Source organism: Adiantum capillus-veneris, chromosome 17 (genome assembly GCF_014529385.1).
Source record: "Adiantum capillus-veneris isolate H3 chromosome 17, ASM1452938v2, whole genome shotgun sequence".
NCBI classification, from domain to species: domain Eukaryota; kingdom Viridiplantae; phylum Streptophyta; class Polypodiopsida; order Polypodiales; family Pteridaceae; genus Adiantum; species Adiantum capillus-veneris.
Window position 1 is genome coordinate 86,038,796 of NC_140947.1, and position 26,022 is coordinate 86,064,817.

Consider the following 26,022-nt stretch of genomic DNA (forward strand, 5'->3'; position numbering starts at 1 on the left):
ATAGATGGGATCTACAATTTTTTATAGCTCTATCTCCTTTCACTACCTAAAAGTAGATGATGCCATTTGATAACCAATGGCCTTGATATCTTTAGTGTTTATGTGTATTAGTATATAAATTTTGAAGCTTTAAGCTCTTTTCTACATAAATATAAAGAGTGGCATGGACAATCCCTTGCTTTTTGCAATAGTTAATGCATTAGGATCAAATGTTAGGGGTAGAGAATGATACATCATAGAGGTTTGGGTGTCATGGATTATGATAGTAAATTTTAACCACCTTTGTGGATTAGGGTACAAAGGTAGTTAACTCCTTGAGAATGATTTCATAAAAACAATGTAGTGGTTTCTCTCTTGGTTGTTTGAGCACTTGCTCTTATTTTTAAGATTGGCTTGGTGTCCTTTATATAAAAGGAGTTCACTTCTCTTCAGTGGTGCTCACTTAGTCCTACTAGGTAAGCTTTATGTTTTTTTCTATTGTTGTTCTTGCTACTGTTTGGTGCACTTTGGTGCTCGCAATGACAAAATCCAACAAGAAGAAGGTTGATGAGGAGCCAACTATGTCTCAAGTAGATCTAGCCATAAGAAGTGATTGCTACTGCATGGTTTTTTTTAGTGTCTCTTTGTAGGATAATCTATTATCTTGGTTATTGTGTGTTTGCTTCCTTAAAACTAAGAAAGAGGAGAGTGCTTTGACCCTTGGCAGCCCTTGGTGGTGGTGGTTTATGAAACAGGGTTCTCAATTGTTGTTCTCCCTATGGGGATACTGCCTCTGGTTTTACTACCTCTATAGGTAAAATCATTCATGGGAATCTCTATAGAATGATTTTTTTACGTCTCTATCAATTGGTATACTAATGATGCTTTAGGGGTTGCTCCCTTGTATAGGGACCCTATGTTAATGTTTTGGCTTGCCATTGATCATTACATAATGGCGTGGTGTTTCTGGTTGCAAGCAGAATATGCCATGTACTCGTTTTTTAGCCTATGGTCGATGTTTTATAATGATGTTTTTTAGCCATAGACTAGCATGTAGATTTTCAAACATGGCCTTAACATATGGGTTTTTCTAAGCATTGGTCAATAATTTACACCTCTAGATTATGGTTTCTAGAGAGATATAGCCAAATATTGATACTTTACATCTCTTATAAGGATGTTTTCTCATCCGAAATATTGTTTCCGAGATACTATTTCAAAAACATCTTATTGGTAAAAATGTGATGGTGCTTTTTTTTGGAGTGCAAGGCTATCAATGAGAAGTTTGCACTAACCCTGCGAGTTGTATGTAAGTTTACACCGAAAGGTTGTTGGGTTTAAGGATAACATGTCCTATAATTGTGTACTAGTTGGTTTCCTTGAGTAGCATTACAATTTTGTTTTCTAAAATAAAGGAGTTATGCTCCTGGCCATGATCCAACAATTGTGTTTTACAAGCTAAATCCATGTGCCTTTTTCCATATTATCTTATTAACTTTGTGAAAGAAATGCATAAGGAAATTATAATTCTTGGATGATAATACTAGAGGAATCTCACATGGTTTTGATAGAGTTTTGATGAAGTAGACATTTGAATATTAAGTTGCTTAAGAATAAAAAATATTGTCCTTTAAAAATGCTTGAATAGCAAATCTAGGAATTTGGGTGACATCTATAACAAGTAGTCTGTTGGAGCCTCTAAAATGAATAAAAGACTTACGAATAGGTGTTGTTTTCTTTGTATGGATGCAGGTGAGGATCTCTCTCTCTCTCTCTCTCTCTCTCTCTCTCTCCAAGATGGTTGTTGTTCAAAACAAATTAAAGATATGCAACTTATGGATAAACACATTTCTCTTGGATAAAATTTCATTCACTCTTGAACAAAATCTGAAAGCTACTAGAGTTTTTTATACAAATTTGTTATCATCTCTCAGTTGTCATTTGAAGCTGTTCAAATGTGGTTATCTTTAGTAAATGTAAATAAGTAAACACACACACCCCTTTTTTTTTAGTAATGTCACACACGCTCACACACTCGAGAGTGTAAAGAGTGTTGGATGCTAAAAATGAAAGTCCCCAACATTTTGCAAACAAAGAGGCTTATTCTTTTTCTTCGAGGAAAAAAAAATGTCCCATAGATACGCATCATGGAATATATAATGCATATCTAAAATTGTTCTACGAAGTATGAGCTAGCAATTAATAGAAAAAACTAACGTCCTTTTCATGATTATCCTTTCTACCCCACCAAAAACACTACATTCTGAATGTCTGTTACATGTGTCTCAAAAACTTATCTTCATTTGAAAGTCATTCTCTTCACTTGCATAGTGCTTGACTAGTATTCATTTTGGATGTCCTTTTTCATTATCCTTATGCCTTGAAGATGCTAATACAAATATCAATTATGTGCCAAAAAAAGGAGGAAATGATTCGTCGAGATGTCAAGGACCGAGAGCACTAGCAATTTTGATGACTAGGGAACGAGGAATAATAAGCTTCCAGTGTTCTAGACAAAGAATACCATTTTCTATAAAGCTATAATACCTCCTTCAGAAATTGTCGGTTGCCATTATGTTCAAGCTTTGGCTTACTGCTCAATATAGAGGTGATTTACCAGTGGATTACAAGGGTACAATCAAAATCCTCCGGGAGCAGTTTATGCGTGAGCCTTGCTCAGGATCATCTATGCCCAACTCGTTTCATTCCAACTCATTAGCATTCTTCCGTTGAACTACCTAGCATCAATCTTGCCGATGTTGGACTCCCTTTACCCTCCAGAGCAACTTAATGAGCTGTTCTTGCAATGGGCCATCAACAGACATCTCCATCATCATGAACTTCAAGAAGTAACCCATCTAACCTCTGCGTAACATAGAAAGCTCTCTTTGATCCCCATGGTACAAGAGAACAAAACAGCAGTTGGCTATCAAAATGATGTGTTAAAACCATCTGATAAGCTTGCTCACTCTAGTGCTGACTCAAACACTTCCATGGGTGCTGAAGTCTTTCTTAAACTTCTCGGTCAATGCTCTCTCTTCATCTTTGCTCAGCTTGCAAGCTCTCCAATCGCTTCGCTCTGGTACTCCAAGAATTTTTGCACAAACCTACACAGCCAACAGACCAAAGCCAAGAAAAGACATGCCATCACTCAAGAGCTTGAAAAAGTGCTTGTCACATGACATCATTATCAACTACACATAAATGTCGAGCATACTGGGCCTCAAGCCAAATGCAAAAGATTGAGCACTTCCTGCTTCAGCTTAACCCAAAAACTCCTTCAAAAGTTGGTCCTATCATCTTATGGCTTGATCTTCCTCAACAAGATGGGGGAAAACCGCAGGATCCGAAATTCACCTTCTATCCAGATGATATTATGACCCTAGCAGCTGAAAGATTCCTCTGAAAGAGCCATATTGGCTTCGAACATACAAACATTTCTTTAATGGTTGCAACACAAAACAATTCCATGCTCACCTCTCAAGGCTTACGAGTAAAACATTCATCTACCATTGTATCGTTCCTAACCCTCTATTAATGTACCGAATGCAATATTGAATAAAGGTTAGGAATGATGTACAGTAGTACATGTATGTAAAGAACTGCCCCACATTGACTGCTTATAATTTTCCAACTACGTCGCCTTCATACACTACCCTCAATCACCTCTAAAATGGACTTCTCATTTTTCAAGTTTCAATAAGTCGCTGCTGCTGAGTTGAGCCTTGATGCATAATCTAGCTGAAAGGAATTCATAAAGCCCAGAATTGAGGATGATTTCTAAAGCATTTCCGGTCTGCATTGAAGCCTCTCAAGTGACAAATGTATCATACAACAATTATCTATACTGCAGCTAAGAACAGTCATGCAGAATCTGACTCTCCACCAGAAACAAGGAAACCACCAAAATGCAATGGGTGTACCTCACGACCAAATTGGATAGGTATGTTCTCTCCAGAGTCAAGCACATGCACCAGTATAGTTCCTTCAGGAAGCTCCACAAGGAAGTAGTTCTCTCCTTCTACATGGCTCTTCACAGCTTCTTGAGTACCCAGATCATCTTCTTCTGCTTAGAAAATAAAGAGAATGTCAAAAGACTATTCATAAGTAAATAACCTTTTCAGTGGACCGCAACTATCAAACACCTAAACTGCCACACACTCACCAGGAGGAATAACATGGAAGGAGAAGTCTGCCTCTTTTGCTGCTAACACAAAACCACTTCTCACTTGAGAGGACTTGGATAAGGGGATTGGAACAACCTGCTCATCATTGAGTATGTAGGTGACAAAGCTCACTTCTATTCTTGTTAATGGAAAGAAAGAAAACAAATTAATTGCACCTGTAAATGAGCATGAGTTCCTCCTTTGAACTGAACGCATCGTTCAAAGATCGCTAAGGTCTTTCCCTGGATTTTGTAAAGTTTTCGTAGCGCTCTTTTGTACTTGCTAAGCTCATCTGCACCAGGTTTAGACAAAAAGAGCATGGAAGAAGAGTGCTCGACGGGCAGCAAGAGCACATGGCCATCTACAAGACCACCTTTTGCCATAGCACAATAGCAGTAATCTCCCACATCAACCACTAAATCTGTGTCCACATTTGGGCTTGCAAGACAAAACCAGCATGGAGTTGAGGAGCGAGCTCCCATGTCACCAGTGTTTGCTTTGTCCTCATCCAGGCTATGACGAAACTTACAATCAGAGCCCCTGGAACATTTGCCTTTGGTCACAAAATCAAAACAGGCTCCCTTCACCATAGGCTTCTCGGTGCTCCTCTCATGCTGGAAGTTGCAAACATCGCCACGAGAACAGGAACCCTTCATCAAAAACTCAAAACAAACTCTGTCGCCACCACCAGCACCTGCTCTCTGTGATTTGTTGTTTGGAGCAGCATATCTCCAATACTGACCGTCAGTATCTGGTAGGGGAGCAGGGGGCCTTGAATTTGAGAGAGCCTTACTAGTATTTTTACTAGGAGGAGCTGCATAAGGAGATTTAGTTGTGTTGAGAGGTTGCTGAGTAAGCTCGTTTACAGCCATAGAAGCTGAAGGGGTAAGAGAGAGAGCATGCAGAAATTTCTGAAATGACAAAACAAAACTAGAGTTGAAAGGCTGAAGCCCTACAACTTAAAATATGCTCAGATGATGTTTAAATTCTAAGAGGCTAGAAAGTAAGAGTTGAACCTGCTTCTTCGCATTCCCAACAGCTGCAAGCCCCACAAAACGAGTGACATGCAAGGCATTCTCATTGCAATAGGGATCACGAGCATAGAAAAACCCTTCTGTTCCAGCAATGTGGTACCTATTATACAAGATATCTCTCAGTAAAGGCCAATGCTCCTTTTGGTTGATTGAACAGGCTAGTTTCAAATTACATGTTTCAAAGACAGGTATATCAAATTTGAAAGACTTGAGAGCGAGTGTTCTATAAAAAAGGCCACCTCCCCCTACTTCCATCCCAGATTCCATTGCAAAATCTAGCATGTTGCATACTGGTTTTATGAGGGATCAAGAGACGCGAAGGTAACCAAAAGTCAGTGACTTTCGTTTCTAGCTGGAGCAATGGAGGCAAAAGTGTGAGTGTAAGAAAGGACAAAAAACTAACCGATGAAAATACAGAGCCCCCGTTGCATTCCAAGGGAGATACAATGGAAATGAGCGAATATGTAGTCAAGGAAAACAGTGAACAATGTGAAAAGCCCATGTATTTATCAGGATAGAGGACTTACCGAGGTTTAAGCTCTGCAACTAATTCTCCAACAATGGATGAACCCACAGTTGAAGACTCTAGCTCTGCGGGTCCTGAAACCCCATTGAGTATCCCTTGTGGCCATTCATTTGTAAAGCTAGTTAAACGATCACAAATGCGTAAAAGTAATAACAAGTAAAAAAACTAAAAAGATTTTAAAAAACCTAGAAAGATCAAACGTAGCAACCAAAACAAGGATATGATAAAAACAAATCATTTATATCTGATTCATCTGCAAAAGCACGGAGGGCATCCACATCATCTTCATGAAATGTGCCATGTGACTGTGCTCCTGGAGCATCTTGATAGACTGATGCCACATATTTTCCTGCCAGGTAAGCCACTCGGAGACCTGCACAAGTTAAAAACTTGGTGTCAGGTGTCAGCAACGACCACGCAGATCTCATTTTGTGATGCTACTCATGGCAAAGCCTCCTTGTGTTGCTTGGCTTAAAATCAACCAACAGCTAAATTTAAAGCAACGGAAACATCTGGTTACCTTGGAGATGAAGAATACCACTGCCTTTCAGCCAGTAAAGATTTTTACACAGAGGAATTCCCTCAATAAGACCACTCTCTTTTGCTTTCAGTTTTGCGGCCGATAATACCACCCCCGCAGCTTGACCATAATCTCCTATAAAATACGTGGGTAACGGAATTTCATGGTTACCCTCCACAAACTGCTTGACTTCATCAATGTGACTTGAGTCATCTGGAAAGAATTGTCCGACACAAAAAAGGGCATCAAATGGCCCGTTTGCCTTGTTAACCTGGCATGACAAAACAGATGCAAGGAGTTCCTTAGTATGAACATCGCGTGATCTTTAAGAATTCAGAAAAAAAATGCTTTACTGCATATAGTTTTCTTGTTGCAAAGAATACTTGTAGACACAACAAAATTCCTTATCATTGATCAATACAGATGACGACAAATATTTCATATAATACTATGTTTATGTTTTTGTGGTACATAGAACACTTGAAGTTTGATCCCTGCCATTTGAGCATGCCCAATCTCCAATGGTCATCCCGTTCACCTTTGGCCTTGCTCATGCTCATGCCCTTTGTCCCTTATAGCTTGCCTTTAGTACTTAACCAATAAAATGCAGAACGCCCCATTGTTATGAATCTCTTGCAAAGCATATACAGACCTATTGAACTTTGAGTCCAGTACACACTACGGGTACTGCTTGGAGCCAGACTTGCAACAGCAATTGTATTTGAGATTATCAATAATAAACAAATACTGCAAGGGGCGCCTAGTTGAGGGGCCAATCCATCTGGGAGTGGAACTCCATTACTCTGTGTCTCGTCTCAAATGTGAAGTCCTCTTTCTCTTCTGGTGGTTGAAGTGTTTGCAAATTTATTTCAGTTGTGCTAAAATCGGTTCCAGTTTTTATTTTATGTTGGCACAGGGTGCCCTTCTGGTTACAATTGCACTTGCTGCACATTATGGATGGCCTGTTTATCCACTAGAAGTCGAGTCTCGTGATTTAGAGGAGGAAGTTTATGTGGAACAACCCCCTGGTTTTGTCATTGATGATTGGCAAGATCATGTCTTCAAGTTAAGGAAGGCACCGAAGGCTTAGTATTTGGTCTCAAATAGGCACCCAGGGCTTGGTATCCAATATGGACAGCTTCCCCAGTTATTTGGGTTGTGCGGTCTCATGCAGATGCTAGCATTTATGTGCTTCTTAAAGATTGTGATGGTGTTATTTGTATCATTATTTTGGATGTGGATGATATCACTGTCTCAGGTTCAAAGGCTTTTATCGGTTGGTGAAAACTTACATCTACCTTTGCTATGACAAACCTTGGATGGTTGCATTATTTTCAGTCCTGTGCTGGCCTTTTTTTATCTCATAAGAAGTATGTTAAACAATTGTAGTTTCATTTATTGTCCTATAGATACGGATTCCAAGTTATCCAAGGATGATACTACTCCTTTGGTGGATGCTGCAGAGTAAAGGCAACTTATTAGTTCTCTCTTGTTCTTGGTTAACACTTGGCTCGATATTTGCTACGACATGCGTATCTTGGGCCAATTTTCTAGTCAGCCTCATCTCTCCCATTGGCATGAAGCATCGAGTACTTTGATATGCTTGTAGCACGGCATTCACTACACTGGCGGAGATATTCTTGTTAGTCAATGATTCTGAATTGGCTAATTGTGTTGACATACTAGAGATGCACTACTGGTTATTCCTCTTTCTCTCGTAATTCTCTCATTCCAAATCAAGGAGCAATGATCATCATGGCACGATGCAAGAAGATTTACAAGACATGTTGGTTAGGAACAAACCATGGACAATGAGCTTGGAAACCAAGCAAAACTCCCCATCTTCGTTTAAAAATCCTCAAACCTCTATTTGCTCTAGGCATAATGCATGTGCGTCAGGATAACTCTGGCTTTGATACTTATGGGCCCATCTGAACCTCAAAAAGAAAAAGGAAACTGAAAGTGCACACTATCTAGTATGATGTTGGAACGAAGTTGTGGGCAAAGCACCCATTTTGCCACAAGGGCACAACCTAAGGACAGATGAGACAATGACCAATGCCACGGCTTGCGCCCAATGAGATGCAAAACTGGAGTGAGCCGCTGATAAGAGGAAACTGATAGAGTTTCATATTCTGTCCGGTGGTGGCTCCAGTATCTCCCACCAACAGATTAGGGACTGAGGACTGTTTTGTGGTTGTGCCCGGTTTGTTTTGGACGTGCAGTTTGTAAAAGACTTGGACACTCCAAGTCAAGAATCAACCGCGACAGCACCAAATAACCACTTCAAAACAATTCACAAATCACAATAGATTCGCACTGGCCCGGCGGAGTTCCGTGCCTAGAGATATTGGCCCCAAAGACTGGCGCCCCTTTCGGTATTTCTTTTTGTATTAATCAATCATCAAAGTACAAGAGAGCGGTTAGGGTTTCACTCTCAGACTCTGCGTCCAAATGCTCTGAGAAGTGAGGCCCTCACCACTAATTTAAAGGTTACAAGGGATGCCCAAAAGCAGAGCCCCAAAAGCTTTTAAAATCAAAAGCATCAGTTCTCTCTCTCTCTTAGAGAGTCTTTTCTCTTTTTTTTTATAAAAAAAAAAGCAAAAGCAAAATTCGCGTCGCTCATCATTTTCCAAAAAAAATATATATATATAATAATCCGCCTCCGCGATTTCCGGAAATTAGGGTTTTTGGCAAAATTTAGGGTTTGCAGGAATTTTAGGGTTTCTGGCAAAAATTAGGGTTTTTGCTGTCTGCCACGTCATCGCTTTGTGACATACCCCCCTCTTGAAATCATTATAATCGACCGCGATTACGCCTGCGAAACCGACAAAAGCCATAAACCGTCTTAGCAGACACTGACTGTTAGTACCTACGTACTAGGAACACACATCTAGCACATGTACAAAATCGACAGTCACATCACACGACATCACAGGACATCACCAGACATCACAGGACATCACATGACATTCAACATTCATTCGGATCTTAGACCATGATTTATCGGCAATGTAGCTAGCAATCACATCTAGGTCCAATCGGGACCTCATCGATGTCCGATTGACTAACCCCTATTGCAACCATGTCTATTCGAGATCAATCAGACCAAAATGCTGCAGTCATTTCGGCTATCAGTTCCTGCACTCACAAGAAGTCAAGAACAAAATCAGGAATTCCATTTCATAAAGTCATCCAGCAGAATACTGTCAGCTCTCAGTATCCCTGAAGCTCAAAGAGACATCAGTGACTTTAGTATCAAAATCGAGGCATCTATTGACAAGGGAGCGGAGTAACTCCCCTCTTGTGCATCCCACTGCACCAGATCTTCGGCCAAGCTGAGTTCTGGGTTCCGTTTGGAGTAGACTATGCTAAACCAAAACATCGAGGTAAAGTTTCACAATCCGAGGAGTATCTGCTAGGTCCTCCTCCATCCACTTCGCATCAAATGCAAGAAAGTTCTTGAACTTAACCAAGAACCGCCTTCGGACTTTACCTTTCTTCGTATCATTATGTGCCAAAATCTGTTCAGGAACAAGGATCTCCTCGTTTTCTTCCACTTCGGGTTGCTCATCAGGCTCCCCATCATCAAGCACATCACCCTTAACAGGGTTCAAGAGACTCACATGCAATGCATTATGAATCCTCCAAGTATCTAGCAGTTCCAATCGGAAGGAGACATCATTTATCTTGTCAGTAATCTGGAAAGGTCCGTAGTATCACATACTAAGCTTTGGAAAAAGCCTCTCCTTTCCCTTTTTCTTTCTTAGGTGTGCCTTCTCAAAAGTAAGAGCACCCAATCATCCTCCTTCAGTTTCCAGTCGCGACTATGGCGATCCGCTGCCTTTTTCTGTCGTTCTTGAGACTTCTGTAAAGTCTCGCGAACCTTGGCAAAAGCCGTATCCAAATCTCGCGAATATTCATCCGCTTCAAACTTCTAATCTTTCGTGCTCAGGAAGGATGGAACCTTCGCAGCAGTTTCAACAATCTCTCATGGCGTCTTCCCCGTCGAAGAGTGTATCGTGTTATTGTAGGCAAATTCCACCAAAGGTAAGTTCTTTTCCCATTGAGTCTTCTGATGCGAGATACAAGACTTCAATAAATCTAAAATCACTGAATTGGCAATCTCAGATTGCCCGTCAGTCTGCAAGTGGAACGATGACGAGAACTGCAACCGCGTGCCAATGTTCTCCCAAATTGCCTTCCAAAACAAACTCATAAATCTGGGGTCTCTGTCGGAGACAATCGTCTCAGGCGTGCCATGTAATCGGAAAATCATCGTGATCATTCTGTATTCTCAGGAGATTAAAAAAAATGAAATCCATTTCAATATTTTCCCAGGGGCGGGTGGGTATGGGTAAAGGCTGTAACAATCTTCGTTGTGATCCCAGCCCGCATCTCCAGATGCAGAGGGAGTCGACTGATCATTGCCTGAAGCCATAGGTGCCACGGAAAAAAATTTCGGGGATCGGATTTCCCGTAGAAGAGAAATCGGCCGTGCTCTGATACCACTGTAACAGACTTGGACACTCCAAGTCAAGAATCAACCGCGACAGCACCAAATAACCACTTCAAAACAATTCACAGATCACAATAGATTTGCACTGGCCCGGCGGAGTTCCGTGCCTAGAGATATTGGCCCCAAAGACTGGCGCCCCTTTCGGTATTTCTTTTTGTATTAATCAATCATCAAAGTACAAGAGAGCGGTTAGGGTTTCACTCTCAGACTCTGCGTCCAGATGCTCTGAGAAGTGAGGCCCTCACCACTAATTTAAAGGTTACAAGGGATGCCCAAAAGCAGAGCCCCAAAAGCTTTTAAAATCAAAAGCATCAGTTCTCTCTCTCTCTTAGAGAGTCTTTTCTCTTTTTTTTATAAAAAAAAAGCAAAAGCAAAATTCGCGTCGCTCATCATTTTCCAAAAATAAAAAATAAAAATTATAATAATCCGCCTCCGCGATTTCCGGAAATTAGGGTTTTTGGCAAAATTTAGGGTTTGCAGGAATTTTAGGGTTTCTGGCAGAAATTAGGGTTTCTGCTGTCCGCCACGTCATCACTTTGTGACACAGTTGCAGACCTTGGATGCCAAGCAAGCTTCCATGAGGGACCGTATCAACAAGATGCAAGAACTCCGACACGAGATACTTCATATGGGCAAGAGGATCAGTTCCGAGGACATGGCCATTCTGTTAGAGTTTGTCACCTCTTCGGCCGGTCCTGACAAAGCTGCTAGTGTCCCAGTATCTCCCAGGGGATGATCATAGGCAGTGAGGGCTGTTTTGTGGTTGTGCCCGGCCTATGTGAGGTAGTTTTCTCATTATCAGCCTGTTCCCACCATTGTTTTGCCCGCCCTGTATTACTGGTAGTGTCATATAGTTTACCAAGAATATAGTTTGCCTCTTGGTGGCCCCACGTCGGGGGCATTTTGTCCCAAACACCCCGTACCCTTGGTTTCCACCTACAAGCTTGTTTTAAGATTTTAGGGTCATGGGATTTTTATGGGGAGGTCATGCATTTTTTGTCATTCTTGTATAGGGAGGGGGTGCCCACCAATTGTAGCATCAACCATTAGAGCTTGCTAGCGTTTTGGGTCTCTCTCTCTCTCTCTCTCTCTCTCTCTCTCCAGATACCCACATCTTCACACCAGCTTCGGGTCGAGACTGTTAGATACAGTGGAGTACCAGTGAAACCGGCCCGTAGGGCGGTAGGCTTTTGCTTTCACCTGAAATTATTTACTTTAAACACACACAAAGAGAACATGCAAAGGAAACCTGCGACGGGAATTAACACTTGAGCACACACACGGCTCGAAAGTGTTAGGTGCAGCAGAATGAATGTTGTATTTTTCTCAAGATTAGTGATCTTTATTGCTCAAGGTTCCTTTTAGTTCTTAGGGAAGGAGAGAGCCTTCCGTCTTCTGGAGAGTGTTGTGATCACGAACAAAGTGAGTGGATATTGTGCGTGCAAGTGAATGAGACTGAGAGAAGGAGAGAAAAGAGATACAACACCCGAGAGGTTGTAAAACCCTCCTCTGAAGGCCCCACTCTCGTCGGCGAGAGTGGTCTACTTTGATTGCACAAAGGTGTACAATGCGAATGCAATGGACTGATGCAATGGGACTATGCCGATGACGACGACGACTCGGTGGCTGAAATCTGTTGTCTTCTAACTGCTGATTTTCGTGGCTGATTCTAGGGCTGAAAATGACTGTTTATGGCTGTCCTTAAGGGCTGAAAATGATGGGTCTGACGGGGGTCAAGTTGAGGTCAAAAACGCTGACTGTTGTACCTGTTTTGGCTGCATTTCCTGCTGTGGTTGAAGGCTGAAAAACGCTGTTCTTGAAGGCCTATTCCATGCTGAAAATCGCTGCAATGGCTGAGGTAACCATGCGGAGAAACATGCTACAAAATGCTGAAAACGCTGGTCTGGAAGGGGTCCTAATGCTGAACAAAAACGCTGGATGGATCTCGCTTGCTGGCGTTTTTGAATGGGCTGAACTGGCTGCCTTGGTGCTAATGGAAAAACGCCAAGATCTGGAGGGTGCTGGCGATGGTTACTGGGAATGGAACGCAAGGATCTGCTAGAAGAGAAAACGCCAAGGGATGGGAGAGGATGGCGATGGTCTAATGCCGAGGGAGGGGTACTGCTGAGAAGTTGCCTGTTGAGCGGGAAGCTCCTGCTGCCTCTTCTGCCAGAAAGTGCTAACTTGGGTTTGCTTATATATTAACTTAGCAAAATTGCCCTACCTACTTTTGTTGGAAAGTTACTTAAAAATAATAAGTGAAAATAACCAAAAATAGGAAAATAGGCTAAATGCACTGGAAAATTCCCCTAACTGATGCTAATGGATTCTGATGGGAATTTCGATGATCATGCTGTGTGCAACCGGAGGATATGCATCTATGCTAAGTGACTGGGCATACACGGTCTACGAATAGACTCACAAAAGTACTAGATCACTGCTAATCTAAACTGACTGGACTGACTAAACCCTGCTGTGGTGTAGCTTGTCCACGGACACATAGGGTTGGGATGTGTCACGTAACATCCCCTCCTTTTCAAAGTGAGGTACTGGTACCGAACGGTATGGCGTCGAGGGAGATCGCCAACAGCATCCGGAATCCTGGAAGGGACTCTTCGCCGGCCCACTCTGATGTGTGGGCCGTACGGTACTTGAACTTCATAAAGGTCTTCAACGCTTGCTTCTTTGGGCCGTGCCGAAAGCGACAAAGTCGTTTGAATCTCCTTTTTTGCGTCAACTTCGTCTAGAGATCTGCTTCTTCCGTCTTCAAGAATCTCCATGGTTGAAAATTCCTAAAACCATCTCCAACACAAAACCATGAACATACCCATTCCATGTAAAGTGAAGGAAAAAAATCGTGTCGTCTCTAAAGACTGTGTATGCAATGTAGATGAACAGATAGACGGAGTGACAACCCGTTCATCAAACACATGCAAACAATGAGGTCGAATCTTTTTTGTTTGATCGAAATCAATCAACTGTGGCAAATCATAATGGAAATGCCCATGCTTGGTGCTCATACTATCATGTGCTCATTCAGAAACTGTGTCATGCCAAGGAAGAGACATAGAATGTGACTTCTTGACATACAGACTTTTCAACTTTTTATGAAAATTCCGCATACATTCGTGTTCATCCATGAGAGAAACGTGCTCAACATACAATATGTCATGCCTAGGAAAAGGGATCACATAACGATGTTGACTAAAATACAGGAAACCTTCACGAATGAAACACTCGAACAATGCGTGCGTATCAATCATGCGAACACATAATACTTCCTGTAAGGGCTCTTTGGACCAAGGCTCAAGAGCCAAGATCGGTTCTTCTTGAATGATCGAATCGTCCTATGGGGGTTCTTTGGACCTCGACTCGAAAGTCAAGATCAGATCTGTGTGACTGCTCGAATCTACAACGAGGTTAGCTTCACTAGAAAAAGCATCCACTAACACATCATCCTTGTGAACAATCACATCATCTTCATGCAACTCATCATGCTTGTGAGAAATCACATCTTGATCATGCAAATCATCACGCTTGCCATTGTCATCCAAATCATCATGCAAATCATTATCCTTCAAATCCTCATGCTTCTCATAATCATGCAAATCCTATGTATCATGTTGTGGAGAAAAAGAGATTGAGAGAATCTCCTTATCCCGTATCCTATCAACCTTGTCCTGCATAGTAGCAATGAGAGATGGAGAAGGAGCAATGTCCTCTCCATGAATGACAATAGGAGAATCACTGTCGGCATTGAGAGTTATAGTGTTAGCCGTAAATTTCATGAGAGCGTTATTATCACGAAACCATCGAGTGCCTAAAATCATATCACATCCTCAGAGAGGAGAAACAACATATCTTCTAGTGAAGGCAGTCTGTTGAATTGCAAACAACACATCAAGGCATTCCTCGATGATGAGAGCGTCCATACCGGGACGAAAGCCAGAGACCTCGATAGAAGATCTCGGACTAACCTCGAGGCGGGCTCTCTCAACAAGAGAGGAATTGATCACATCATGCATACTACCTGGGTCAAACAATATGACAAAACGGTGCCCCGACGTACGACCATAACATTTAATGAGAGAATCATCAATGGGAGGGTCCTGAGAAACTTTGGGCACAATCGTGTTATCATTCATTGCATTGATAAATGTAGTGGGTGCTATGGGTTCTTTAGACTCATTCGATTCAAGCTTAGGACATGTTCTTTTTATGTGACCCTTGATATGACAATGAAAACAACGACCTTCCTTAGAATAAGTGCTTTGTTCTTCCGAAGTGATGTATCCTCCTACAATGCCTTGTGCTACCTTTTCATTTGGAGTAAGCTTAGGTTTAGCAATTGTGTTAGCCTTCCCCTTAGATTCATTGGAAGAATTCTTTGATGAGAGACTATTGGAAGATTGGTTAGAAGAGTTATCATTCTTACCGTTCTTACCGTTCTGCGGGTTCTGAGAAGTCTGCGAGATACTTGTGGAAGTCTTGTTCTCCTTAGGCTTTCCTTTGTTGTGCTTCATCTCGTGGGCGAGAGCAATTGCTCCTGCTTTGTTGAGATCGATTGGATCGAGTAGCTCAACATCATACTTGATATACTCGTCCAATCCGTAAAGAAATGCCTCCTTGCGCTTTGCATCCGATTTGCGTAATTGAGTGCCGAGCTGCAAAACACGATTAGAGAAAGACATAACCGGCATACCGTTTTGCTTGAGAGCTCGCCAATCGTCCTTCAATCGTGCAAGGTACTGAGGTGGCATAAACCGCGCCTTGAGCTTGTCTTGGAAATCAGCCCAACTAAAAGAGAGGGGCGTGAAATCATCGGCTGCCTCTAGGTGCGCGGCTAGCTGTGCCTCTTTCCATGCCTGGTACCAATTAATGGCATCACCGGCAAGGTACATAGCTGCCGTCAAAACTTTGCTATTGCCTGTTTTCTTAGTTGTCGCAAAATAAGCATTAAATTGATGCAACCAAGAATGAATAACAGTAGCATCCATCTTACTGTCATACTTACTCAAAGTCAACTTTTCTGTGACTGGATGGTTGGAATCCGCATCGTGGCTTGCGCCACTTGACGAACTCCCACGATCTTTGGGTGGTTCGGTCTTCGAGGCTAGGACTAGGGCAAGCAATTCTTGAGTGCGTAGCTCTCATCGAGCTTCACGCTCGGTTTCCAAAGCCAATCTATGAGCGGCACGATCGGCCTCCAATGCTGCGTTTCTTGCTACCGCTTCCTTCTTCCTTAGTTATTTTCTTTCTTTTCTTGCGTCGCGCTCGCATTCTAAAGCAAAGCGCTTGTCTTCCTGTCTATCAATCATGGCCATTATCTGCTTGACCATTGCCTCCATAGGGTCTGGTGCACTTGGTGGCGTAGATGGCGAAGGGGGAGGATTGAAGAAATCATCTCCGGGTGGGGACGAGTCTTCATCGCCTCTCTCATGCTCATCACTTGTATGCGAAGTATCCATTCCGCTTCGGGTAACGACCATGCACTATGATCTTGGGGTCTTAAGCTCGCGAGGAACATGGGTTCTTGAGAGTCTTGATGTTCTTGAGGTCCTTGATTCGTGAGAATCTACGGTTCTTGAGGTTCTTGAGTCTTGAGAGTCTTGAGAGTCTTGGGTTCTTAGGGTTCTTGAGGTTTTCTTTCGCTTGCAAATCGCGTTGGAGAAGGATCTTCTCTTCACCCGAGTTCTACCCTTTTCTGCGGGCCCACCCCTTGGCGGCCTTGCGCTCACACCAAGGTTGCTTTTTCCCACCTCACGTCGATTGGCCGGCCGCTAAGTGCACGTTCCGCTCTCAATGAGTAAAAAGAGACACAAGGGGAGGCTGGACAAACCCTTCTTTCTTGGGATTCCTGTCACTCTTCAACAAATCACGATTAGAAATCGCCACGCCCAAGTAAACTTGGGTTCGTGCGATCGCAACAAGCAAAAAAATTCTTGTGGTTCTTTCCTTGAGTAATGCAGAACACTTCCAAAGCTATGATACTAATGTAAGGTGCAACGGAATGAATGTTGTATTTTTCTCAAGATTAGTGATCTTTATTGCTCAAGGTTCCTTTTAGTTCTTAGGGAAGGAGAGAGCCTTCCGTCTTATGGAGAGTGTTGTGATCACAAACAAAGTGAGTGGATATTGTGCGTGCAAGTGAATGAGACTGAGAGAAGGAGAGAAAAGAGACACGACACACGAGAGGTTGTAAAACCCTCCTCTGAAGGCCCCACTCTCGTCGGCGAGTGGTCTACTTTGATTGCACAAAGGTGTACAATGCGAATGCAATGGACTGATGCAATGGGACTATGCCGATGATGACGACGACTCGGTGGCTGAAATCTGTTGTCTTCTAACTGCTGATTTTCGTGGCTGATTCTAGGGCTGAAAATGACTGTTTATGGCTGTCCTTAAGGGCTGAAAATGATGGGTCTGACGGGGGTCAAGCTGAGGTCAAAAACGCTGACTGTTGTACCTGTTTTGGCTGCGTTTCCTGCTTGGTTGAAGGCTGAAAAACGCTGTTTTTGAAGGCCTATTCCATGCTGAAAATCGCTGCAATGGCTGAGGTAACCATGCGGAGAAACATGCTACAAAATGCTGAAAACGCTGGTTTGGAAGGGGTCCTAATGCTGAACAAAAACGTTGGATGGATTTGGCTTGCTGGCGTTTTTGAATGGGCTGAACTGGCTGCCTTGGTGCTAATGGAAAAAGGCCAAGATCTGGAGGGTGCTGGCGATGGTTACTGGGAATGGAACGCTAGGATCTGCTAGAAGAGAAAACGCCAAGGGATGGGAGAGGATGGCGATGGTCTAATGCTGAGGGAGGGGTACTGCTGAGAAGTTGCCTGTTGAGCGGGAAGCGCTTGCTGCCTCTTCTGCCAAAAAGTGCTAACTTGGGTTTGCTTATATATTAACTTAGCAAAATTGCCCTACCTACTTTTGTTGGAAAGTCACTTAAAAATAAGTGAAAATAACCAAAAATAGGAAAATAGGCTAAATGCACTAGAAAATTCCCCTAACTGATGCTAATGGATTCTGATGGGAATTTCGATGATCATGCTGTGTGCAACCGGAGGATATGCATCTATGCTAAGTGACTGGGCATGCACGGTCTACGAATAGACTCACAAAAGTGTCAGATCACTGCTAATCTAAACTGATTGGACTGACTGAACCCTGCTGTGGTGTAGCTTGTCCACGGACACATAGGTTGGGATGTGTAACGGGACCGAAAGCTAGAATGCTTTGAGCAGACGCCGACAACCTGTAGGCCTCAAAATTGGCACCCCTTTCGGTATTTCTTTACTCTTTAAGAGGGTAAATTACAAAGAAGAGTCTTGGGAATCCTTTATCTGTATCGAGCTAGATACCACCTGTTTTGGCCAAATTTCGGTAGCATAACAGCCCCAAAACTTGCGAGAAACCAATTCCCTTGCTAGAACTCTCTTCCACTGGCATAAACCCTCTGATTCCTCCAAAAACAGTAAATTCAGCACGCTGTATTTACTGGTTTTTGCCCTGTTTTCAGCCCCAAACAGTCTCCTAACTGTCCTCTGCCAGTGGGGCACTATTCCCAATGGTTTTGGCGTCCGTATGGCTGAAAAACAGTCAATTTACAGCGCATACACAACGCTGAAAACGCACCTGTATGGTGAGATTATGACCCTCACCGGTGCCTGCTTTGGAGTAGCAGTTAGCTACCCCTGTTCCTGCTGAAAGAGCCTCTTGCCTCAGCACAAAAGCATAAACCCACACAGTTGTACGTCAGTCAAATGAAGAGCCCTCTTGTGGGGCATCACATAACTGCACGTAGGGGAGAGAGAGAGAGCAGTGTGTAGTGTGCAAGGCATCACTCCTAGCACCACACTGTACATGAGAGGGAAAGAAAGCACTCCATAGCTCTTAACCTGTGACAGGTTCTCAATGAAGCATCCCCCCAGCATAAATCGAGCGCCCCCTCTTCTGCGCTTGACCTGTAATGCATCTATGAACAAATAGATGCAAAAAGGGGAAGATTTCCATGACTGCCAAAACCTGCGTACCGCTGAAAACGCAGCAAAACAGCCCTGTAAACACGCATTTGATGCCTTCCAATGCTGAAAATGAGCTCCTTAGTCTTAGGTAAAGTCATGGGAAGCTCAAAAATGGAGAGAAATGACTGAAAATCACAATTATCGACCTCCAAAACTGCTCCAAAAAGTCAGTTACGAGTTCTGTTCTCCCAGACTTGGTAAATTGACCAAAAAGTGCCACTTGGCACTCATGCATGCAATTTCCCCGCATTGGGCTTCCTGCTTAAAAATCTCTCAACTTCTGCATCAGTTGACTTTACAGCAGAGTAATAAATCTTCCCTTGGTCATACCGAAGGTAATGACGCGAACACATTTCACGGCCCAAAATAGCAGTTTCGTAATTTTTAGGAGATGCTTCCATTGGGCTCTCACTGATCATCTGACCATCTATTTCCTCATTGGGACCGCATCCAAAAGTGCAATGTGCCCCAACTGTCGGATACTTTCTGTTGGTGATCCCACCTTGAATTTATGCCTTTATTGAGTTCACTTCCTAGTATCCACCAACTTGCTAAGTGTGACGGGGGGACCTACATGACCTTGCACTGAGCCTAGACATCCTCTTACTATACGAATTCCAGTGCCAACCCACTTCCTGTCTGCGGGTGAAACTACCGTTCACATTGGTCATACAATGTCCGACCATTTGCAACTTGAAAACGAGGGTCTCAAAAATTAAACAAAAATCATTGGAAAGAAACCAACAACTAAGGTTAGCAGTTGCCACGTCCTCGTGACATACTCCCCTCTTGAAATCGCAAACGTCCTCGATTGCATACCATAAATACATGCCATAGATGATCTTGTGTGGTGAGTATCCTTTTATCATCGCATGTATCTGCAAGAAAGACTGTCAAAACATATGTACAAATAACTTAATGAGACCTTCAAACTTTTGTCAAACTGTACACTGCTGTTGCACCGAATCCATGAGTACATTTGATGTGCTAGCTCTATCATTACCCCTCCTTTGCAGACATTGGGTTGGGGCATAAGTAGGCTGTAACCCAAAGACCTCAAGGTAAAGCTGCAATACATTTGGTGACTCTAATAGTTCATGCCCTTCCATCCACTTTCCATCCATAGGTGGATAGTTCTTGAACTTCACCACATAACATCTTGCAACCTGTCCCTTAACTTTACGCTATCACTTCGGTGTATCACCAAGAATTAGAAGCACTACCAGAGTTGTATCCGAATGACCAAGACTTCTCCACCGTTTGGGAAAAGCTACATCGTGGAGAGAATGAGTTTCCCTATTCCATTCGGGACGGTTATCTCTACCACCATCAGGCCATATGTGTGGCGGAACAATTAAGAAAGAAGATCATGGATGAAGCACACGCTTCGCCTTATGCGGGTCATCGGGGTATTCTCCCTACGACCTTAGCAATGGAAAGATATTTCTTTTGGCCTAGCCTTAAAGCAGACATTGATAAGTATGTCAGGGAATGCTTGGGTTGCCAAAAAAGTGAAGTATGATCGGCATAAGACGCCTGGGTTGCTACAACCATTGCCTGTGCCTAATGAACCTTGGGAAAGTATTGCCATGGACTTCATCATGGACCTCCCTAGAACTCAGACTGGAAATGACGCGATCTGGACCATTGTGGACAGGTTTAGCAAGCAAGCACAATTTATACCAGTCAAGAAAACGATCAAAGCAGATCATATGGCTAGGGTTTTTATGGCACAGATCTTTAAGCATCATGAAATGCCTAAGTCTATTGTGAGTGATCGAGATCCTCGCATGACCGGAAATTTTTGGCGTGCCTTGATGGATAATCTTGGTACGAAGTTGAATTTTTCATATGCCTACCATCCTCAAACGGACGGGCAAAGTGAGATAGCCAATTCCACAGTATTGGATATGTTAAAAGCTTATGTGTCAGGCAATCTGACTGGGAGAAATATTTGCCTCTTGTCGAGTATGCGTATAACAATACCATACACTCATCGACGGGGAAAGCACCTTTTGAGATTCTCTATGGTAAGCCTTTGCTTCCACCGATCCTTTTAACTAAGGATAAGATCTTTGCAACAGATGAATTCGTCCGGGATTTGGACACAGCCTACGAGCAAGTTAGGAGAGCTATTCTACGCTCTCAGGGAAAGCATAAGAAAGCTGCAGACAAGCACATGAGGAATCTAGACTTAACAGTCGGACAGTTAGTCTTACTCAAGTTTGAGAAGGCAAGACTTAAGAAACAAGCGTCTCATAAGGGGAAGGTGGTAAAACTTTCTACCCGTTATTATGGGCCGTTTCAGATCACTGAGCAAGTGAATGATGTCACCTTCCGATTAGAGCTACCGCCTAATTGGAGGATCCATAATGCTTTCCATGTCAGTTTACTCCGGCCGTATGTGGGACCGCCTCCGAGTCAGCCTAGTGCTGAGGAACCTCCTGAGGTTGAGGAAACAGAAGAACTACTCCAACCGGGACAGATAGTAAGTCATCAGGAGCGGCCCCTCAAGTCCGGAAAAATAACACGGAAGTATTTGGTTAAGTTTAAGAACTATTCGAATCTAGATGCTCAGTGGATGACACAGGAGGAATTAGCAACTTATCCCGAGATACTGGAGGTATATATTCAAGCACTACAGTTGAGGTCAACTGTTTAGAAGCCAGAGGGATGTTGCTAATTGGACTATTTTCTAATTTTTAATGATTAATTTCTTTCTCTAGGATATTTTATTGTGTACACTAAGAACTGTTAAAAGATTGTAGCTACAGGAGCGCCATCAAGAACGGACAACTCTGATGTGTCATTTGATGGGTGACGGTACACATCGCGAAGGAGTTTCCGTAAGTTCGGTGGAAAGGGCCGGGTTACGAGTGCCCCTGATGCGTCACATGATGGGTGACGGGTGCATCAGAAAGGGGGCATTCCGTAGGCTGAGGAGGAAATCCGAACTGAGTAAGAAAATACGCGTAAGAACGCAAGCACAAGAATAAAGATGGGTTCAAAGAAGATTTTTACGAAAAGCAGGAACTTTCGCGGGAGGGCAGATGCTTTCCCGCGAGGAGTTTGTGCCTGCATTGCATCTGTGCCCGTGTTCTGCACCCGGGGACGCCTAGAATGTGTTCGTGTAGCATTGTTTTCACTAACTGAGTGAGTTTTTAAAGTTTAAACAAGTTCACACTTTATTTTATAAAGTGGCCGATCACTTTTAAGTGACCAGCCCTCTTATAATAAAAAAAGCAATGCTCTAAAAATCCTACGTTAAAACTCTACAAAAAAAAGCCTACGCAAGGCTGACTGAATTCAGCGATCTCTCTCTCTCCTCTCGCTAGGGGCGCCAGGCTTTTGCTTTTTGGCTCCTATTCCCGCCGGGTGCAAGGACCTATAAAAGGGCAGTTAGCGTTCCAGTTTTACACACGCCAGGAGCAGCAGGAGGAGTTAGCGCTGAGAATTTGGAGCAGTCATTGCGAAGGAAATTCAGCAAGTGTTCGTGTGACGACTGAGTACGGAGGTCGCTTTTTCGAGCAAGGAGCTACAGGTATAATTTGTTGATACGCATTGCGAGCTATTGCTTTGTGTGGTTGTTTTGTAGGAATCCTCCCTCACGGGAAGTACGACCTTTGCGTCTAAGTCCCTCTCGGGAAGTACGGCTTCGCGCCTAAGTCCCTTGCGGGAAAGTACGGCCTCGTGCCTAAGTCCTTCACGGGAAAAGAACGACCTTTGGGTCTAAGATTACCGAACGGAGGGGTTTCCTCGGATTCTTGTGCTTGTATATGAACTCTCCCTGAATAAAGAATACTCTTGACGGGGGGGGGGACAGCCCATCTTCTGGTCCCCAATACTGTGTCGATCTTCTCCCTTCTCTCACATTTGCAAAGTACTTTATTTTTCAGATTTCTAAGTGCTCGTGTACGCTCCCGTTTTGTGACACATACAAAATAAGCACACACATCAAAATTGAATCACTGTGAAAAGACTTTGGGGGGTCAAAGAAAAGGTAATCAGTCAGGCAATGATTTCATGAGAAATTCCTTTTATCGTAGCTTAACTACAAGGTCTTCTAGGTATAGCCTCTAGTCAGCCCTCGAACATGAAATACTTGGCTCTCGCGATTAAACAACTTAATTGACCAGAGAAAATTAAGAAGCTTACCCATGGTATTAATAGTCGATCTCTAGTGCCTTTCGACCGCTAAATTAGCGACCCCAGACTTGTTTAATTTTTACCTTTACATCTGTTTATGCATTTGATTACATTGCAATTTAATGTTTATTGCTGACAAATTGTTTAAAATTCTGTTACCAATCAATTTGTCTGCCTAAAACTGCATATGCTTTTTAATCGCTTATGAGAATGCAATTACTGTGCCAATGTTGTTTGATTTTGCAGTGACTGAAGAAGACTAAGGACATTCATCTCAAATGCTCTTCCACCTCGACGAACGAGCTTCAACTCAATAGCTTCCGAGGATGGAATCTACATCAAGAAGGGGGGCATGTTAACCCTTACGGCTCACGGACACCCTATCACCTACGAGACGGACGTTGTAACCTACAGCGGACATTGTATTATTTATTTGGTAGAGTCAGGTACCGGGCTTGTCTGTCCAATAGGAAAAGGGTAAGAGTGATCGCCGATGAGAGGCGCACTCTAACTGGAACATTCAAGGGATTAGTTGGCTAAGCATGGGCGCCCAAGTGTGAATGGGTGAGCTCATAAAAAAGTCAACTAAACCTAAAATTCACTCATTCTCTCATTTGTGCAATAGAAGAGTGCTCTTGCTCCATCTCCATCTTCTTCTTCTTCATCTCCTTGTGTGTGTGTGTGTATCCGTGAGAGAGAGAGAGAGAGAGAGATTGTGCGATCGAGCATTACGACGACGGCACGGAGGCGGCGAAGCGGTTGAGCGCGGCGAAGCGTCGGCTCCTTCTTCGTCGCGGCGAGGAATCCTCCACGAAGCAAGCATAGAGCGGTGAGTGACACACCATCGCCTTCTTTGAGCTTACTAGTTTAGGCTTGTTGTGTGCTTGGAGCCATTTGTGGCTCGCACACGGTGTATTGGCAAGTTCCTTGCATTGACACATACGACATACGCGCACACCCCTTCTTGAAAGAGAGTAATCGCCCCCGATTACAGCATATCTGCATTACACTACATTGTTCGCCCATTCGTAGCTCACAATTACTTTACAGTTGTCACCGGCATTACCAAGCTCTCTAAGCAAAGTCCTCCTTGTGGATAGTTTGGAAGACCAAAGATCGTGGTCACACACTATCATCACCGTCTATAACCCGGCTGCACTAACTCTGATTTCGAGCATGCCGTGCACGTGCACATCATCTGCTCGCTAGTCGCCAACGCATTTGGGAAGCACCTTTGCACCAAGCGAAGTCGCAACCACCATCGAGCATCATCATAAGGGCCCAGTTGAGCTGGTCGGCATCGCCACGCCCGAAGCTCCTGCCTTGCGCCGCTTGGCACCCACCCCCTCCTTCAGCACCTACAGCCTCAATCCCGGCTAAAACCCGCCCCAACCACTCTCGCCATCACCCATGCGCTGGCCATCACCCATGCGCTACCTCGTCAATGGTTGCAATCAACCTGCTGTCAGCCCCAAGCCACCGCTCTCGTCAACGACTGCAACCCCTCAGGCCCTCACCATCGTCTTGTCATGCTACGCCGACTGCTCATGGCCCCCCCACAGAGAGCAACTACTTGTTCTTTATCCAGCCTGTCGACATCCCCTTAAAATAAAAATACAAATTGATATCCTTTTTTTTTATTTGCTTTTCTAAGATCTCATTCCCACACTATCGGGAGCTCTTTCGGAGCACACGACCTACAGAGCTACAAAGGGGGAACAAAGACGGCTCCAAGCCCATTCTGATGCCCTCCAACAATCCGACATCCTCGGCTCAAATCCAACAAAGAACCACGAGTTATATTTTATTTTTATTTTTAAAAAAAGAGGATCTTTGAGGACTTTTCAAAAGAAGAAGTGATTTTCCAAGCTTCAAAGTGACCTCAACCAAGGGCCTCAAGCAGAGTCTTCAAGACACTAATCCTCTAGTGTGAAGAGTAGCTTCACCGACTGTGAAGAGGGGCTTCACACTAAGGAATTTTTCTTCTCTCTCTCTCTCTCTCTCTCTCTCTCTCTCTCTCTCTCTCTCTCTCATTAAAATCTTGCAGCCAAGCACAATAACTTGCAAATATTTTTAAAAAATTCTAATTATCTCCTAAAGGGATATTTCTGCTTGTGTAAAGAGGTAGACAGTGGCTAGGAGAGTCTCCTAAGCTAAGACCCTTATATTAGCGCAATGGAAGAGAAGGGGCTTGGGAAATTTAACATGGAGGGCTTTCATACTTGGCAAACCAAGTTGAAAGGCTACTTAATGAAAAAACAGTTGTGGGGAATAGTGAAGCCAACACTCACTGATCCGACATCTACTACTGGTGCACAAGTTCTTACACGAGCTATGAGTGCACAAAATCAAGCCAAAGACGAGCAGGCATTAGGAATCATAATCACTGCACTACATGACAATTATGTACACTTTATTGATGATTGTGATACCTCATCAGCTGCATGAAAGCACTAGAAAGAAACTTTGGAGCTAGGAAAAAGAAGAGTAAAGTAAGCTTAAAGAAAGATCTATACAAATTGCAAATGGAACATAACGAAGATATTGCAAGCTTGGTCAATCGCCTCAAAAGCATGACCACACAACTAGCTTATGTAAACAGTGCAGTACCAGAGGAGGACAAAATCAAGGTTCTTCTAACAGCCTTACCACCTAGCTTTGACCAGATAATGACCATCATTGAGGAGAAGGATCCGAGGAATGTTGCTTCAGGAGAAGGAGCTTTTGCAGTTAGCTCAAGTAACAAAACTTGTTTCAAGTGTGGCAAAGAAGGGCACATAGCAAAGGATTGTCTAGCATCAAAGACTTACAACATTTGCGGAAAGAAGGGTAATCTTCCTTCCAAGTGTTTCAAAAGGGACAAAGCTGGCACCACCAGAAATCCAAGGCCCAAAGTATATTTGGCAGAAGAAGACAAAGATGAAGATAAAGAAGAAGGCGGCAATAGCCTTCTAGTCTAAGACGAGAATCTCTAGCTTTTTTGTTTTGCCTTTCCATTTCAGTTGTATTTGTTTGGAGATAGCTTGGACTAGCTTGGTCTCAGTCTTATACATCTGTTTGAGGGCAAGTGTTTGAGTATCTCTTGGATTAGAGATAGTTTGGCTCCTGG

At 43.3% G+C, this 26,022-nt stretch overlaps 1 protein-coding gene across 2 annotated transcripts in view; it reads right to left on the minus strand.

Moving 5' to 3' along the window:
• Positions 1-2,313: 2,313 nt before the first annotated feature.
• Positions 2,314-26,022, minus strand: part of LOC147437628 (CwfJ-like family protein / zinc finger (CCCH-type) family protein) — a 36,750-nt gene continuing 13,041 nt past the window's right edge. Inside the window, exons 2-10 of one of the 2 annotated variants that reach the window (XM_086487136.1) lie at positions 6,226-6,496; positions 5,927-6,078; positions 5,707-5,816; positions 5,162-5,279; positions 4,322-5,056; positions 4,145-4,241; positions 3,903-4,045; positions 2,949-3,086; positions 2,314-2,844 (exon numbers count right to left, since the gene is read on the minus strand). In XM_086487136.1, the coding sequence (XP_086343262.1) occupies positions 2,961-3,086; positions 3,903-4,045; positions 4,145-4,241; positions 4,322-5,056; positions 5,162-5,279; positions 5,707-5,816; positions 5,927-6,078; positions 6,226-6,496 (1,752 nt within the window). In that variant the 3' untranslated portion in view covers positions 2,314-2,844; positions 2,949-2,960. Of the gene's footprint in view, positions 3,087-3,902; positions 4,046-4,144; positions 4,242-4,321; positions 5,057-5,161; positions 5,280-5,706; positions 5,817-5,926; positions 6,079-6,225; positions 6,497-26,022 lie in introns of both variants that reach the window. The other variant, XM_086487135.1, reaches the window with a different exon arrangement.